General features: G+C 43.0%; 1 protein-coding gene across 1 annotated transcript in view; it reads right to left on the reverse strand.

Annotated features, from left to right (window-relative positions):
• The window catches only part of zcchc14 (zinc finger, CCHC domain containing 14), a 30,722-nt gene extending 13,220 nt beyond the window's left edge, over positions 1 to 17,502 (reverse strand). The window contains exons 1-5 of the mRNA XM_083974249.1: positions 17,405 to 17,502; positions 16,094 to 16,612; positions 13,598 to 13,828; positions 5,611 to 5,854; positions 1,122 to 1,192 (exon numbers count right to left, since the gene is read on the reverse strand). Coding sequence (XP_083830375.1) covers positions 1,122 to 1,192; positions 5,611 to 5,854; positions 13,598 to 13,828; positions 16,094 to 16,594 — 1,047 coding nt within the window. The 5' untranslated portion in view covers positions 16,595 to 16,612; positions 17,405 to 17,502. The remainder of the gene's footprint in view (positions 1 to 1,121; positions 1,193 to 5,610; positions 5,855 to 13,597; positions 13,829 to 16,093; positions 16,613 to 17,404) is intronic.
• Between the last annotated feature and the right edge of the window lie 566 nt (positions 17,503 to 18,068).

An 18,068-nucleotide genomic window follows, 5' to 3' on the forward strand; every position in this document is an offset into this window, starting at 1 on the left:
TAATCATACACAGGTTCTCCTGATTGTTTGTTCAATGCTGTTATTAAATTACTGAAATATAATTAAGTATTTCATGTAAAAGAAGTTACAGTATGATGTTCCTTATTTTATTTTACATCGGGGGGGGGGGGGGGGTCACCAAAGTTTTCCATGGTAAAAATATGGGTCCCTTAAGAAAAAGGTTGGGAACCACTGACCTACAGTAGTGAAAACCTGTTGATGCTAAACAGGAAAAACTCCTTATGTTATCTTCCCATGTTCACATCTTAGCTCATCCATGTTGGCGTGCTAACAATTGCTAATCAGGGTTACGGCTCAAACACAGCCAAGACTGATGGGAATGTATTTTTGTCTGACACTAACAGAAGAGATAATGGTGTTCATACAGTAGATGATCAACGGCACTACAGGCTAATTCATCCTGTGAGGTATAAAACATACGGTCCACCCAAGTTCACAAAAATCATTTGACTTCACTCAAAGTCACAAATGACCTGGAGAAAATATTTAATTTAATATCAAAATGTTTTGCATGATATTTCATTGAACTCCATCCAGTAGTTGTTGAGATATTTTGGTCAGACCGACTGATCGTCAGTTGCACAAGGATGCATACTGTAAGCAGAGCTGCGTCTTGATGTGCTTCCCCTCCCTGCTGGGTTTCATCCTTTGTTGCCGACCACAAAGACAAAGACACAATGAACAAACAAACAAACAGGTGGAGCTGAGGAAACTGACCTGGGGTCCAGATCTGTGGACTGTGGGAGGAACTTCTCCACTCCTTCGTCGGGAAACGCTTGTGACAGCTTAAAGAGAAAGGTCCCGCAAGTGAGACAGACTAAATACACAGCGTCAATGCATCTCTATGACGACAGTTAACAGTCATGTACTGAAAATGAGACATTCAGTGATCCTGACCTGGGTCAAAAGCTCCGTCACCTCCTGCTGAGTTCGGACAACGTTTAAAACAAAACCATCTGACCAGCTCACCTGGAGGAGCAGGAGAGAGGAGAGGAGGAGGAGAGGAGGAGGAGAGGGGGTGAGGTACAAACCTGAACAAAAAACATCTGGAAAATGAGAAGACATCGATGTGTGTGTGTGTCAGTTTCCTCTGTGCTCACCTCGAACACATATTCACCGGCGTCCTCAGACTTGTGCGTCACTCCTCTCAGCGCCACCCTCTCTATCGTCGCTGAAAGACGAGCAGAGTGTCAAACAGACCGTTAAACACACTTCACAGCTTCACACGCTCCGGTAAAGCTCAGAAAACTGCGCTACAACATCCGAGCATCCGAGACTTTGCTTTAACACATCGACTGGTGGAAAGTTAACGGCCTGGAGGAACTGAAATGAGGCCTATCAACAAAACCTCAAGTGGCGAAGTAAAATACAATACAATAATCGTTATTAAGGTTGCAATTTTTCAACATCATTTATCATTTATTTATTTTTTATAAGCAATTTTGACACAATTGCACTAACACACTAACACAAAGTTTTAAAACTGAGAAGTCGGACACGATCGGCAAAGTTCTTACACAACAATCAAAATCCCACAGTGACATTTTTTTCAAGCTGTGGAAGATCAAGTGCAGCAACCAGCCATGCACATTTTGTTCATCACAACAGCTTGTTGATTCATTCACCTTGGTATCACTCTGTCTCTTTGAAAAATTCAACATGCATGGATAATTTCTGCCTTTCCAAAACTCATCTGTAATTCAGAAGTGACCGTATTGCATTATGGACCCAGGCAGAGTGCAAACACTTAACATCCTCCTTCAACTGTCTTTCTTAAGCCTTTGCTACTATTTACAACAATACATCTGTTGATCTCTTCTTTTTTCCCATTCATCTACATTTGTACATTTTGGGCTTGGTCTTTGTCTTTGTATTATGATTTGTATGATTTGATTTGATGCACAACAAACAGCAGCTCCTGAAATTGAAATGTTGCCGAGCAGAGAGGTGACAAACTCATTTTCGTTCAGGGGCCACAAACAGTGCAACTGGATCTCCAGTGGGCCGGACGGGACCAGTCAAATAATAGCATGATAACCTTTGTTTTAGTACATTATTAAAATGTTTACAGTTAATGAGCTATCCTTTTACAAAACATATTATGAACAACCTGAAATTTCTTGATAAAAATATGTGAAGGAAGAAAAAAGCAGTCGCTCAACTCGTAGCCTTGATGTAGAAAATATATATATAATTTATTAAAAAAGGACCGACGTTTCGACCTCACATAGGTCTTCCTCAGGGTGTGCTTGATAAAAATATGTGCAATTTCAACAATATTATACCTCCTCTGTCTTCTATGTAATTTTCACACCCTCTGCCGGGCCGTTTTTGCCCGAGTTTGAAAACATCACGATTTATTTGTTGTGCAGCCCTTATTTGAACCATTTGATACTTCTCTTCACATAATAACTTGGTGATCTCCAGCTCTACACACTGAGACCGTGACTAACTGAGCAGCTTGGACAAAAGTCTTGCCCACAACTCTCCCACCACGGGAATGAACTGTGTCCACTCTGGTTTCCCATCTGGACAGAAACTCTGTTGTGGCTGCGCTGCCAAAGCTGCTACAGTGCCGACTGTACAACTCATTCAGGACGACACCGCTCCACACCTGGGATTCAACTTCCCTAAAATCTGCTTTCTGTCCTCCAGTCCCACCACAGCCTGACTGGAGAAGATATTTGTACAGTATGATCATCATGACCTCTTAAAAAGTCATCCATCCTCCACGTAACCTGAAAACACACACACACACACACACACACACACACACACCATCCATCTGCTCTGTACTTTGATAACTACCACGACATTACATGTAATCTTCTCCGCCTCTGGTGAAGAGGCAGGTTAGGACGGCTCCACTGCTATTAGATCCATGTCATTAGATAAAAAGTGAGTTGAAAGGGTGGGAATGCTTAAAGGGATAGTTCAACATTTTTGCCAAATTGGCCCATTGCCATAATCGCTATACAGTAGTTATAGCTGTAGGTCCGTTACCTTTATTTGTCGGTGCAAGCTGTTTTTAGAACGGCAGAGCAGAGCCACGAGCTGCTCAGAGCTACACTACGGAGGCTAATGGGATTTCTTGGTTTCCCTCATCAAACTCATCAAATACACAATCCAACAACTCCAAAACGCTCTGGTGGACAAGTTGTGACCTGCACATTCACCACGCTATGAGATAATAACAGAAGGTTACGAGACGGAGTTGTTTTAGAGGTTAATTCATGCAAAACCACTGATGCGCGTTCCCCTTGGGGGAAGTTTTTCCGCAAGCAGTCTCTGCATTTGCCTCTAAAACAACTCAGTCTCGTAACGTTCTGTTATTATCTCATAGCGTGGTGAATGTGCAGGTCACAACTTGTCCACAAGAGCGTTTTGGAGTTGTTGGATTGTGTATTTGATGAGTTTGATGAGGGAAACCAAGAAATCCCATGAGCCTCCGTAGCGTAGCTCTGAGCAGCTCGCGTCTCTGCTCCGCCGTTCTTAAAATAGCTTGCACCAACAATTAAAGGTAACGAACTTACTCCTAAAACTATAGGGATTATGGCAATGGGCTAATTTACCAAAATGTTGAACTATCCCTTTAATAGATGGGTGTGTTTGCATGGGAGTGTGTGTGAGCAGGAGACCTCCAGGTATCGATTTAGACATGAAACCACATCAGGCATGTAGAGACAAGCAGCAGGGGGAAGGAGGATGTGAGGAGAAGGAGAAGGAGGTGAATAATTGTTAAGAAAAGTGTTATATAAATAAAGTTTATTGTTGTTAATATTGTCACTACACACACAAACACACTTCATCGCCTTGCATCGTGACAGTTGGGCAGCAACTGTGACAGGATCAAAAACGCCAATCTGAACCGCCACCCACACACACACACACACACACAGAACTGGGCACATGCTCTTTCTTCAGCGCAGCAGTGTGTGTGTGTGTCTGTGCACATGACACGACACGCTGATGATGACAGAGATAATAAATATCTCTCATGTTGTATCTGTGACTTCGCTGCCGTACGACTTAACAAATGAGGTGTCACAAACTGCAGAAACTGAGGCGCACAATGTCAACTTAATCGTGTATGTGTGTGTGTGTGTGTGTGTGTGTGTGTGTGTTTGCGCTTCCCTGCATTCGTGTTTTATGTTGTTTCTACATACTGAATGTGTTTGTGTGTATTTTCTATGCTGGTGACAGCTATGCGGTGTGACCATGAGGTAGTGAGATAGTTGGGTATTGTGTTACAGACAGAGGCGCAGGGCCAAGACAATAACAGAGTGGGCTGCCGACCCCGCCTCAGACCACATACTGCACTGTGGGGTCCTATGATATCAATACATAAATGAGACTATTTTGATTCGCCTCATAACTGTCACGGTTTATTGTCCCACTTTGACAGAAAAATTATGATAATGTTACTTACAGATTTGTCTACAAGTTATAATGAATAACAACCTCACAGTTTAAAGTGATTTCAGATAATGTATGTTATGATTTGTCCTTTTGAATTGAACTGAACTTGTTCAAACTGGACATGGTGAAGCAGCATTTAGCTGTTATGCTGCACACAACTGGAACAAACTACCAGCAGAACCGAAATCAGCCCCAACTGTGAGCACCTTTAAATCCAGGTTAAAAAACATTTCTCTTTTCCTGTGCTTATAGCTGAGCTCTTTTTAATAACTTTAAACTTGATCTATTTTCTTTTCTTTTACTTTTTTATTCTTCTTTGCTCCTTCTTTATCTGTGTTTTTTGTTTTTTGTTTTTATGCTGTTCTTTTTGTAAAGCACATTGAGTTGCCTTGGTATGAAATGCGCTATATAAATAAAGATGCCTTGCCTTGAACCGATTAAGACTTCTGTCATTATCATGTTTGTTTCATTTTAGCCCTGTTCATTTCTAAGTACGAATCACTGATAATTAGAGACTTGATTTATTTTCCCAGTGTTTGAGATACAACTGAGATTTTTTTCTGCCAGTTAACAACAAAAACATCCTTTATGAAAACCCATGGAATAAAAAAGTTAACATGAAAATATCGAGATGCACGACTTTGAGTTCAAATCTCAACAGTTTTTATTCATCTTTAACTTGACAGAGACAGATCCTAAAGAGTTACGATGATCGACCCTGAACCTGTTTTCATGTCCATCTTCAAATCACATATACTACACCGCAGATCACTCTCTCTCACACACACACACACACACACACACGCAGCCTTAGGGCAGCATTCTTTAAGCTTAGTAGAAGAGCTCAGATGTGCCAACATGCCACGTCTTGTTCAACTGGGCTTAACTGGGTGCACACACACACACACTCACACACACACACTGCATGCCGACATGCACAGATGGAGGGTGGGGGTAAAAAGCCCCATAAATACATACGTACAGTACAGTTAGTGAGTGAGACAGAGAGAGAGACACTGAGGTTGAGTAGAAGAACACATCAGCACAGGAGAAAGTGTTTCCATTATATAAGTGTGTGTGTAATGTAACTGGTGCAGGGTCGTCGTCGTTAGTGAAGCAACATTTTATTAAGAAATTGTCATAAAAACAGCAGCTTGTCCAGTCGCTCACCTTTTCCTGCTTTTCCCCTTGTTGTTGTTACTGCTGCTGCATCCAGGCCTTGTCCTGCAGCAGGTAGAGGAGGGGGCAGATGAGGAAGAGGAGGTGGTGGTGGTGGTGGAGGAGGAGGAGGAGGAGGAGGAGGAGGAAGGAGAGGAAGGTCTGGGAGAGGAGGGGTGAGGTCATGGCCGACAGCTTGATCCCCTTGTCCCTTGGTGACCCCGGAGGCTGCGCCCGCCGCCTCTCTGGCCTGGCCCTGGAGGACGATGGGGGAAAGGGTCAAGGGTCAAGACCACATGATCACATACTGAGGAGAAGGTGGGGTATCAATTAAGTGTGTCCAAGCAAATTTCAGTACAGTAAATAGTAACAGTTTAAATTAAATTCAACCTTTATTCCCACTGAACAACCTACCCATGACACGATACAAGTTTAGTGATGGGGCCATTCAATAATACTGTATTATGTATTCTTCTATGTTGAAGGGATAGTTCAACATTTTGGCAAATTGGCCCATTGCTATAATCCATATAGTCTTAGCAGTAGGTTCGTTACCTTTAATTGTCGGTGCAAGCTATTTTTAGAACGGCGGAGCAGAGCCGCGAGCTGCTCAGAGCTACGCTACGGAGGCTCATGGGATGCAGAGACTGCTTGCTGAAAAATTGCCCTCGACGGGAACGCACATCAGCAGTTTTGCATGAATTTACCTCGAAAACAACTCTGTCTCGTAACGTTCCGTTATTATCTCATAGCGTGGTGAATGTGCAGGTCACAACTTGTCCACCAGAGCGTTTTGGAGTTGTTGGATTGTGTATTTGATGAGTTTGATGAGAGAAACCAAGAGAAAATAGCTTGCACCGACAATTAAAGGTAACAAACCTATGACTATAGGGATTATGGCAATGGACCAATTTGCCAAAATGTTGAACTATCCCTTCAAATATATCATGTAATTCTACCGATGGAAATTTGCTTGGACACACTTTAAAACAGTGACAGAGTATGTGAATGTCTTTGCTAAAGATCAGTCAAATAGAAAAAAAAAGCAAACAGTGAATTCTGCTTCCCACACTGTTCTTCCCTCTTCACAGTCTCTCTCACACACTCAGGGCAACACTCAACCAACATCTAAAATGAATGCATCACTTAAGCTCAGTGCTGTCAATGCATGAACAAATTCAAAGCCTCTCTCTCTCTCTCTCTCTCTCTCTCTCTCCAGAACTGGCACGGTGCTAAAACAAAGTGAGGAGAAAGATTTGGCAGCGCAGAGCAAACCAATATTTAACCAGGCAGTTTGACTGAGAGGGCGCTCGTATTTATAGCAACACCCTCGAAGAGCAGTTTTAGGGAGACAGAGAAAGACAGAGAGACAACATTCGCATATTTTAACCCAGAGCTGCTTTTTCGGATGAATCGGATGAACGAACAACGGCTGCAATGTGGCGTCAGGAAGACGCTGCAGTGATGAGTCTGATGTGATGTCACACTGACATCAATATCAAGACGTTTGATTCAACACAACGTAAAACTAAAACTCTGTACCTTACATGGCCAGCGACAAAACAGCTTCCACAACATAATGTAATGTAATACATAATGTATGTCATAATGTAGCACTGTTCTGTCAATGTGCCATTTATACCATCACCACAATCTAATATTGCTGTATGTGCAATATTGAAGTACTTTGAATATTTAAATCCCCCACTCTTATTTAAGTTATGCATACAATGTATAGCCAAGTTTTCTTAAATACATATTTTTTCAGTTTTTATACCTGTGTGCTTGAGCTGCCGTTTTATGTAAATGTCCCAACTGAGGGATGAATAAAGTTTTCTAATTCCTTATCTTAACGTCAGATTGAACAGCTAAGATTTTTTTTCCAGGTAGATGGTTGAGACCAAAACAGAGTCAAAAAGAGTGAGTGGACTAAAATAAAATCCATCATTCACGTCTCATCAGCTTTAGGAGCCTGTGTTTCTGCCCTCAAGAAAAAAAAAACTGGGTACAAACAAGCAAAAAGAAAAACAACCTGATAACTGCAACTGATATTTTAAAGCAAATCTGTTGTTGGTTAGTTTAATGAATGTTTTACCAAAAGCAGAACATTAGCATGTGGTAATCCTGAACCACAGAGAGTCAGTCTCTTCACACAAACAACACGATTCTTCAAACCCAAAAAGACCACATGATTATGAAATATTACCCCGATCCAAAGCCAGCGCTGTGAACAGTTTGTCACTATACTACACTGTTTATAATCTCAATGACACATTATCAAAGCATATTCGGCCTCGCTTTGGCCAAATATTTCTGTTTGTCATGGAAACTCAGCCACGGAAGAAGAGATTTTAGGTTCAATTCATTGTTTACTGTATCTTTCAATGTTGTTTGCTCTGTATAATATATGGACATTTGGCCAGCGAGCATATTTAAACCTAGTGTAACACATTGTTACGTTTAAAAACAGGCTGCAGATGCAATGTGGTTTTGTATCTCCCCTCGTTTAAATAAAGGTTATTACTTCAACCTTCATGTTTCTCTATGTCAGCAGGAAACGCGCCATTAAAGATAAAAATGTTGCACTGGAGAGTACGGCTGTCCAAAAAAATCCAATATGTGCTATTACATGGAGTCACACACACCCACACACTGACACACACCCACCCACACACACACACACGTGCACACACAGTATGAGGTAGTAAGATCTGAAAACAATTAAGTGTGCTACTGCCACATCTGCATGTTAGTGGCCCAAGCTGCAAACTCTCTGCAGACTGGAAGTGGATCCAACTCTGCAACACTGTAGGTGCACAAAGCAAAAACAGGGACGTGAGTCAGCGCAATGGATTTTCAGGAAAGAAAGAAAGAAAGAAAGAAAGAAAGAAAGAAAGAAAGAAAGAAAGAAAGACATTAGGAAGTTAAATAAATAAATAAATAAATAAATAAATAAATAAATACATGTTCCAGATATTTCAATAACACATGAACCTCCTCGAGTGCTGCTTGTAACAACAGTACAGTAAAACAACCAAAAACTATAAAAACCCAGCATGTGCCGACAGCAGCTCGCCCTCCCTCTCCTGCAGCAGCAGTCAGCTTAACTCTGCTGTTAATTCTGACACTGGCATTGCTTTTTATAGATATATAAAGCACTCATATAATAGGGTGATTATGCAGGTCTGCACAGGCCCAGCAGTTGCGGCCCGATGCATTCAATGTGCCGTTCATCAGCCCACCGCACGACGTCTGTTGTTCAGGACCCTGACGGAGAAAACCAATTTCAGCTACTCCTCCTCCAGAGTGACTCGGCATCCAGCTGCTTTGTGTTAAAATAAACTTGTGCAAGTTGACTTAAAATCCTGCAGGAAGAACTGGCTGCAGCATCTGGAGCAACATTAAAATTGTGCTAAAGTGAGTCATTTGGATGAGGAGTCCTTCGTACATCCACTTTACTATAGTTCAAAATGAGATGTGGTGTGTTTTAATCCACTACATTTATCTTACTGTGTGTTGGGCGAAGGATACAATATTCAAAATTGCGTTTTAATTCGAGTATCATCACCTGAAAACTAGTACTTTTATTAGATTAGCATCAGCCCTGCATGTCTACATGGGGAGTGGGTCGTCTTCTACAGGTTTTGTCAACAGCAGTGGTCATCGAGCCTTTTCAGCCAAAGATCCCTGAGCTCAGAGGAAACATCTACCTATTGTAACATGAAGAGAAAAAGATTTCCAACTTGAAGCCGAGCAGCATTTAAGAGCCACAGCAAAAAAAATTGCACAATAAATCACGCCTATTTTGCATTTTAATGAGAAAAACTAGTTTGTTCGCACTAGACAAAAGAAAAATCTTATATATAGCACCATTGCTAACTGTTACTGTACACTCCTTGTCTGCCCGCGGAGGCAACAAGTGAAAACACAGACAGAGCAACTCTGTGTAATGTGCAGGGTCCCTAGGTTGAAATCTATGTGGTTTTGCATAACCCCACCCCTACCTGGTACCGGTAGAAGGGGCGGGGCAAGCAGTGGTTCATTTGCATTTAAAGGGACAGGCACTGAAACCAGCCGTTCTGAACAGGGCTGTTTAGAGAGGATGAAAAGAGCTGTGATGTTTGATCCTTGGGGTATTTTGACCAAAGCATGTCACAGACTTGTCTTTGAGACACCTGGGAACTATTTTAATTTGTGGAAAAGGGGGCGTAATATGTCTCCTTTAAAGGTCTGCCTGTAGTTTTTTACTGTTTTCACCTAATGATGACATTTTAAAGTTCAAGAGAATCAGGGGGAGATGACAGGAAAATCAATGTGCCACTGTTGACGATTGACACTTTTTGGCCACAGTGACAACTGTTTTGCGAGATTTACATAATTAGATCTGAATTAAATTAAAGGGATAGTTCAACATTTTGGCAAATTGGCCCATTGCCATAATCGCTATAGTCATAGCAGTAGGTTCGTTACCTTTAATTGTCGGTGTAAGCTATTTTTAGAACGGAGGAGCGGAGCGTCAGGCTGCTCAGGGCTACGCTATGGAGGCTAATGGAATTTCTTGGTTTTCCTCATCAAACTCATCAAATACACAACCCAACAACTCCAAAACGCTTTCGTGGACAAGTTGTGACCTGCACAATCACCACGCTATGAGATAATAATGGAACGTTACGAAACGGAGCCGTTTTCAAGGTAAATACAGGGTAAATACAGAGTCTGCTTGCTGAAAAACTGTCCCTGAACGCAACGCGCATCAGCGGTTTTGCATGAATTTACCTCTAAAACGGCTCCGTCTCGTAACGTTCCATTATTATCTCATAGCGTGGTGATTGTGCAGCTCACAACTTGTCCACCACAGCCTTTTGGAGTTGTTGGGTTGTGTATTTGATGAGTTTGATGAGGAAAACCAAGAAATTCCATTAGCCTCCATAGCGTAGCCCTGAGCAGCCTGACGCTCCGCTCCTCCGTTCTAAAAATAGCTTACACCGACAATTAAAGGTAACGAACCTACTGCTATGACTATAGCGATTATGGCAATGGGCCAATTTGCCAAAATGTTGAACTATCCCTTTAAGTAAATGACGACTTGATGAGTAGAACAAACTCCAAAAACAACTTTCTCTCCTTTTAGCTAGCTTTCAACCATCTCCTGGCTTCATCTGGCTCCACATCTGTTCCTCCACTACGAGCCAACTTTTGTCTGTTTGGTGCTGATCAGTAGCACTTTAAAGTTTGTGCCTCTGATGAGAAGTTGTTATAAAACTACCACAATGAGCTTAAACACTGTGTAAAGCGAAGACACAGCTGAGACTTGATCCTTTTCCCATTACTCTGAGTCATTTGACTTACTGTAAATATAAAAATGTGGATTAGTGCAGCTTTAAGCAAAGGTTTCGAACACTTCTTCTTCCACCACTGATAAAATGAGACCTTAGCGATGGTTGGTTACTATTTATACTCCCTCTCCAGCTTCCTCGCGCTGCGGCTCTCGTAAACCTTGTTGCACAAGAGAAAACACGTCGTTACAGCCTTCAGCCCTTTACTTATTGTGTCAGATTGTATCTACATTTGATGACAGTGGGCCTGGATAAACGCTGCCCTACTGTAGATAATGTATGAGACTCCACTGGTTCACAATGAAACCCTGTCATTCCTTTTCCGAGCACTAAGGGAAGGAAAGACAGCCAGAGAGAGAGGGAGAGAGAGAGAGTAAGAGCATTTATAACTTCCTGGGGATTCACTGGAGACACACACACACACACACATGCACAGGCTCACAGGCACACACGCTCACACACACACACCACAGTGGGTTGATTTCAGCATAGAGAAATGTGCTGACCTGCACTAAGCAGGAGCCAAGGGCAACAAAACACTAAATACAAACGCTCCTCTCTGAGCTGGGTACTTTCCCTTGACTGCTCACACATGTTTAAACAGTGTGTGCCTCTGCCTGCCTCTCACTGAACATTCAACAGTGTGTGTATGTGTCTCAGTGAGTGTGTGTCTGTGTGTCTCTGCAGAAGACAGGAAAAAATAAGCACCGTTTTGCCTCTCCGACTTTGTTTTTCCATCTGTCTTCATCTCTTTCACGCTGATAAATAGTTTCTTTCTCTTCCTTAATCTCCACAAGATGATCCCAGATGTTACTGTAAGAGGAGGTTAATGAACCACTCATTTCCCTGCATCAGTGGGAAACCCCCCTCCCATCCCTCCATCTGTGATCTTCGTCTTTTATTACAACACGTCCAGGCCAGTGCGACCACATTTGGTTGTAAACAACTGCTGCCTTTTCCTACCTGATGTTTTTTTTTCTTTCTTTCTTTCTTTCTTTTCTTTCTTTTTTTTCATAAACCCTATTTGGACATTTTATTATGGTTTGACTGCTGCTGATGCTGTTGTTGTTAGAGTGGAGTGCATTACTTCACATTGCAAAAGAAAATGATCACATGATAGAGGCTGGGCTTGTTCAAACTGCACATGCTGCTTCACTAACTCAGCACATGCTATTATTACACAGGATGTAAAAATAAAAAAAAGAGTGGGACATCGAGAAAAACTCTGAACATCTGAGCAACACGTCATCGTTTGTTTATCTATGCAAATACAGATGTGTGAAGTTACAGTTCTCCTACAGTACCCCTCTTCATGGTTCAGTAATAACAATAATGTTCGTCAGATTTTTGTCATATGTTTTAAGTTTCTTACTTTTGAGCCGTTCAATCTGGAGTTATTTCATTTTCAGCTTTAATATTTAAAACCCCAAATATTTGGTGTGTTAGCTCTGTGCTGAAGCAATAACAAATGATTTTTTTTAATAGATAGGGCGTTTTAAAGTTGCATATTCACAAGAAAAAACCTCAGATATTCTGTGTGTGCAAATGTGCAAGAAAAAAACTCTAAACTTTGTGTTTTTTCTTTCTATCAAAATAGGAATCACGTCCAACTTTGCACACCCAGACAGTTGTTGCTTGTTTTGCGTTACGCCTGCAGTGGAAGATCTTATCAAACTCTACTTTCAGTTGGATTTGGATTTAGCAATAAGGAAATACTTGTTATTTTAGCCCAGAATTACCTCATCACTCTGGTGCATGTGCTCTTCCACACACGTGTTTCTTTCTATGATTAAATGAGTTGTGTTCTTGCAAATGTGACTTTTTTTCTCGCACACTTAGACGTTTCTCACTCATTTTTGCATTTTTTTCTCATGACTTTGTCCTTTTTATATTAAAAAAGTGTATTTTTCTCATAAACGTGCAACATTTTAAACTTGGAAATTTACCCTTCTCTCCTTTGGCTTGTCTTTTTTTTTTTAACTGCAATGACCCTAAAACACCATCCAACATGAGTTCACTGTGACTCAGAAGTTTGCAAGGCTGTGTGCTGATGCTAGCAGCCTTTCATTTCTGAGCAAGTCACAGCCACAAACTGTAACTGTGAGGGTGTAAAGCCCTGCACGCCTCCGATGTTAAAGTTAAAACCTCAGATGGAAACAAAGCAGGAACAAACACACTCTGCTCTACAGCACCACCAGTGATCAAATACTCAACACTTCCCACTGTGGAACCACAGGATACACAATACTGTAATACTTGTGAGTGCTCTTAAATGGATAGTTCAACATTTTTAGCAAATTGGCCCATTGCTATAATCCCTATAGTTTTAGCAGTAGGTTCATTACCTTTAATTGTCAGTGCAAGCTATTTTTAGAATGGTGGAGCAGAGCCGTGAGCTGCTCAGAGCTACGCTACGGAGGCTAATGGGATTTCTTGGTTTCAAATCTGCCTATTTATATTAATTAAGATTTTTGCAACAGAAACACTATTCAAAAGGTTCCTCCCTCCTTTGCATTCACTTACAACTGAACACATGAACTAATATTCAGCCAATTTAGCCAAAACTCAAACAACCAAAATATGAATAAGTCATATATTGAGAATGTGTTGCTGTCATTAAATGTAGATGAACACCAACGGATCCAGACTACGTCGCTCCCTACCCGGTGCCAGCAGGTGCAGTGTGCGTGGCAGGGCTGGCAGGCAGACAGGGGCAGGTAGGCGGCGCTGGCATCAGGCAGCAAGCAGGCAGCGGGGGACAGCGAGGCGGTGGCCAGAGGCAGTGACACGGTCTGATGATGCTGATAGTGGTGATGCGGTTGAGCGTAACAAACGGCAGCTCGATCCCCGCCTGGCCCTGCTGCTTGAGCCTCTCCCGCTCCACCGCTGCTCACCTGGAACAAGCAACACGCAGGGGCAGTGAGAGGCAGCAGAGAACTGTCCGTCAAAAGAGTCGGTTTCACTATAAAGGCAGCGTGAGTTTATAAATGATCAATATCCTGATCTGAACCTTTAGCAGCTGTGATTCACATATTCTGCATGTGTGGCAGTGATTTTGAGTCGATATCTTATCAAACTAAAGCTCTGCAGGCCTTTAAGTTACAGTTAAGCTGCTGCCTGAAGAGGGAATTTAAAGGGATGGTTCAACATTTTGGCAAATTGGCCTATTGCCATAATCCCTATAGTCATAGCAGTAGGTTCATTACCTTTAATTGTCGGTGCAAGCTATTTTTAGATCGGCGGGGCAGAGACGCGAGCTGCTCAGCTAATGCAACGGAGGCGAACGGTACTTTCGCCTTTTTCCTCATCAAACTCTTCAAATACACAATCCAACAACTCAAAAACACTCTCGTGGACAAGTTGTGACCTGCACATTCACCACACTATGAGATAATACTGTAACATTATGAGACAGAGTTGTTTTCGAGTTGTTTGCAAAGCTCGAACTACATCCCCTACACGGCTGCTGGGCGGAGTGCAAATGCACAAGTATTTGCAGAGTATTTACTTCATGTGTCGTTGTGCTAAATAATTATACATGATTATTTCATAGCTCGTGTCTCTTCCCCACTGATCTCAAAACAGCTTGCACCGACAATTAGAGTTAACAAAGTTACCCCTGAGGCTATAGGGATTATGGCAATAGGTGAATTCGCCAAAATGTTGACCTATCCCTTTAATAAGGCAAGGCAAGGCAATTTTATTTGTATAGCCCGTTTTTACAAACAGTTTGTCTCAAAGGGCTTTACATGGCATCGTAACAACATCCTCTGTCCTTAGACCCTCACATCGACTGAGGAAAAACTCCATGGAAAACCCTTTTAACAGGGAAAAATCGGAGAAACCTCAGGGTGAGCAACAGAGGAGGGGTCCCTCACCCAGGACGGACAGACGTGCAATAGATGTATAATAAAGAAGCTATAAAACGATGGATTCACCAGAAAACTAACTGCTGCAATCGACAGGCTGAACTCCCGCTCACTGTCGGTTTTCACTCACAAGCATGTAATTTACTCTGCTCGCCGCTGGATAACTGGCTGTGGAGCGTCCTGTTAACAGCAGCTCTGTCATTGACAGTGGCTCACCTGTAATTTTTTGGGTGTACGGTAGGTGTTGCACTCATTTGTCATACATTTGTCCTGGGTTTCGTTGTGGAAACACCTTGACATTTTGTCAGCGTTTCACCTGGTGTGTTGTTGTGGCACCGTCTGTTTCCTCCGAGCAGGTGAAACTCCACCTGTGGCCCCTGACGGATGTGCAGAGGTGGCGATGACTCAGACGGTAACACCCAGTGCTCTGAATCTTATCAGACGGAGGAGGATTCACACCACTATCGCTCCTGGTTCATCAGATTCTTGATAACAACTATTTGTTTAAACCGTTGGGTTTCCATGTTTTCAACCAGTCCCCTCAGTGAGACCTTTACCTGTACCATGAGACCGTACAGGATCCTTTTTGGGAGTTTATTCCTCACATGGAAAGTGTTTGTTATTATTTAAAAACTGCATTAATGATAATAAGTTAATTTCTAAGAGCTTCTAAATATTAATAATAAAGTTAGATTAGAACTTGTCTTGACATGGGTTAGGGTTTACTCTTAATCTATCCCTGCTTTCAGCTATTCCCTCTCCTCCACTTTCAGTGTAAACATTACCCATTACTTCCAGCAGAGGTGTGTTAATCGGCTCCATGTGCTTGTGTTCTGATCTAATTAAATATCTATGTGTGTATATTTAAAGTTTTTTTTTCTTTACCTTTGTGTATTCATATACTGTAAGAATGTACCGTATGAGTGTGACAATGTATGTATGGTCTCAGTATATGGGGAATAAGGGCTTGACAGGGTGGAAGGGGTTCGAGTTCATATTGTGCTTCCACTGTTAATATTGTATACAAATGAAAAACAATAAAAAGACGAGAAAGAGAAAGAAAAAAGATGTAATAATCTGCCTGCTACTGTATGTGAGGTGGTTTCTTGATGCATATGGTTTGCATAAGAAATAAGTTATTTCCCCTCTCAGCAGATTGTAAGACCAGTGTTTTAAACTTCTTCTTCTAACTCCTGTTGTTTGTAAACTCTCCTCTCCTCCCCTCCCCTCCCCTCCCCTCCTCTCCCCCCCCCCCCCCCCCCCCCCCCCCCCCCCTCCCCTCCCTCTCACCTGCAGGATGTCCTGGATCTGGCTGAGCTGCTGCCTCAGCACCTGCTTCTGGTGGAAGCTGAAGGCCGGGTGGTTGGAGGCCATGGTGAACAGCAGCAGGAACTGCTCCTCTGTCCTGCCGTCGTTCAGCGCCAGCCCGTAGTTATTGATCACCGTGTCCGTGTGGGTCAGGGTCCGGTAGAGGACCCCCGCCGCCTCCCGGTTGTCCGAGCTGAGCAGGGCGAGAGACACCAGCAGCTTGCTGCGCACCACCTCGTCGGTGATGTTGGTGAGGCCCGACAGGTCGGCGGGGTTGTTGGCTTTGATCTCCGCATCCCGGAGCGAGTGGTAGTCCTTGCGGGCCAAGTCCTCCAGGCAGGAGCCGAGGAAGCGCAGCTCGATGGGGACGCAGAGGTCCAGGATCCCGCACAGGAACTCTGCTCTCTGGGCCGAGGAGAGGGAGGAGAACCAGCGGTACACCCCCTCCCTCTGGACGCAGCTGCGGCTCTCCACCATCCTCATACATCCACTGAACCGGCGCTGGTCAGACAACAAGTGGTGCGGAAATGTCAGACTTTCTACTGAGAGTGAACTTGACAACAAAGGGAGCGTGGGTGTATGTGTGTGTATGTGTGGACTGTGTATGTGTGTATGTGTGTGCGTAATTGCGCAGGAGCGCGTGAGCGGCGCCGCTCTCAAGTGGCCATAAAGTCAGAGTTTATTTACCAACTTCGCTGAACTCGGTGACTGAGGCTGTTTCTCTCTCTACGTTTGTTTCCACTCACGGCGGCCACGGGGAAAAGCAACAGTCGTTTCCTTTGTTGGCGGAACCGAGCAGCAGCAGCAGCAGCACCAGGCCTTTCCCCGACCACAACCTCTCCAAAGTCGCCTGTTTTGTTTTTGTAGAGCCCGGTCAGTCAGGACTGGAGTCCCTCCGGCTTGTCCCCCTCCGCCGGTCGGACCGCAGCCCCCCCTGGAGCCGCAGAGACGGACCCTGCAGGCTGGTACAGAAGATGAAAACACGCCGCCCCATTCAAGGAGACTATTTGATCGGAGCCGCCCCGCTCTGCTGTCCCGCACAGCACAACAACCCATTCCTGTGGAGTCGCTCCTCCGTCCTCATGGTTTCCCCCCCACCTCCAAAAAAAAAAACTTGTGCAGGAGGAGAAAGCAACAAACCGCAAAGTCTCGACTGTGCTACCGAGAAGAGACGGTGCTGGGGTTAAACTTTTAAAACAAAGCTGGTTTGGCCTAAAGCTGCTGCTGTCGCCGCTGGAAATAACATTATTAACATTTCCACACAACTTGTGGTGGAGGGAAAAAATGACTCACCGATGATACCACGGGATTTCTTCAGTGTCCATGAATGAATTTAGTGCAGAATCGTAGCTGTCCAGTCCAGCTCCTGTAATCTGCCATGAGTCTTCAAGTCGAGAAAAAAACAGCTGTGTTTAACATTATCCCAACTCTGGCACCGAAACCAGCCCACTATACGAAAATACCCGCTCTGATTGGCTGAGAGTCCTGTCTGTCATCGATGGTCTCTCGTGATTGGCCCAAACCCAACCCTGCTGTTTCACATCTTTTTCTCATGTGCTCATACATATATCAGCTACCGGAGCTTTAAAGTGCCAGACACACGTGTATTCGACTATTTTAAGATGATAAAAGTTAATATACATACTCCTGACGACTAATTATTATTTATTAACTTAGTTCATAGGCTATTACTTTAATTTACTTTTTTTTAGAAGGATGATTAGGCTATCAGATATCATTAGTTTACTAAACAATAAAGTTAACTTAAAAATGTAATTGAATTAGAAAGGAGTGTGACAATCAACATGTGTATTCAAACTTATAAAGATACTTTAATAATTTAAAACAATGTCAATGTTGTTAGTTTTTGGGACACCACAAATAAAAGAAATATAGCTGTATGAACATAAAGTGTGGCTATAAAGACACCAGCTGTTATGCTGCACTTATTATTTTG

Source organism: Trachurus trachurus (assembly GCF_905171665.1).
Source record: "Trachurus trachurus genome assembly, chromosome: 6".
Classification (NCBI taxonomy): Eukaryota; Metazoa; Chordata; class Actinopteri; order Carangiformes; family Carangidae; genus Trachurus; species Trachurus trachurus.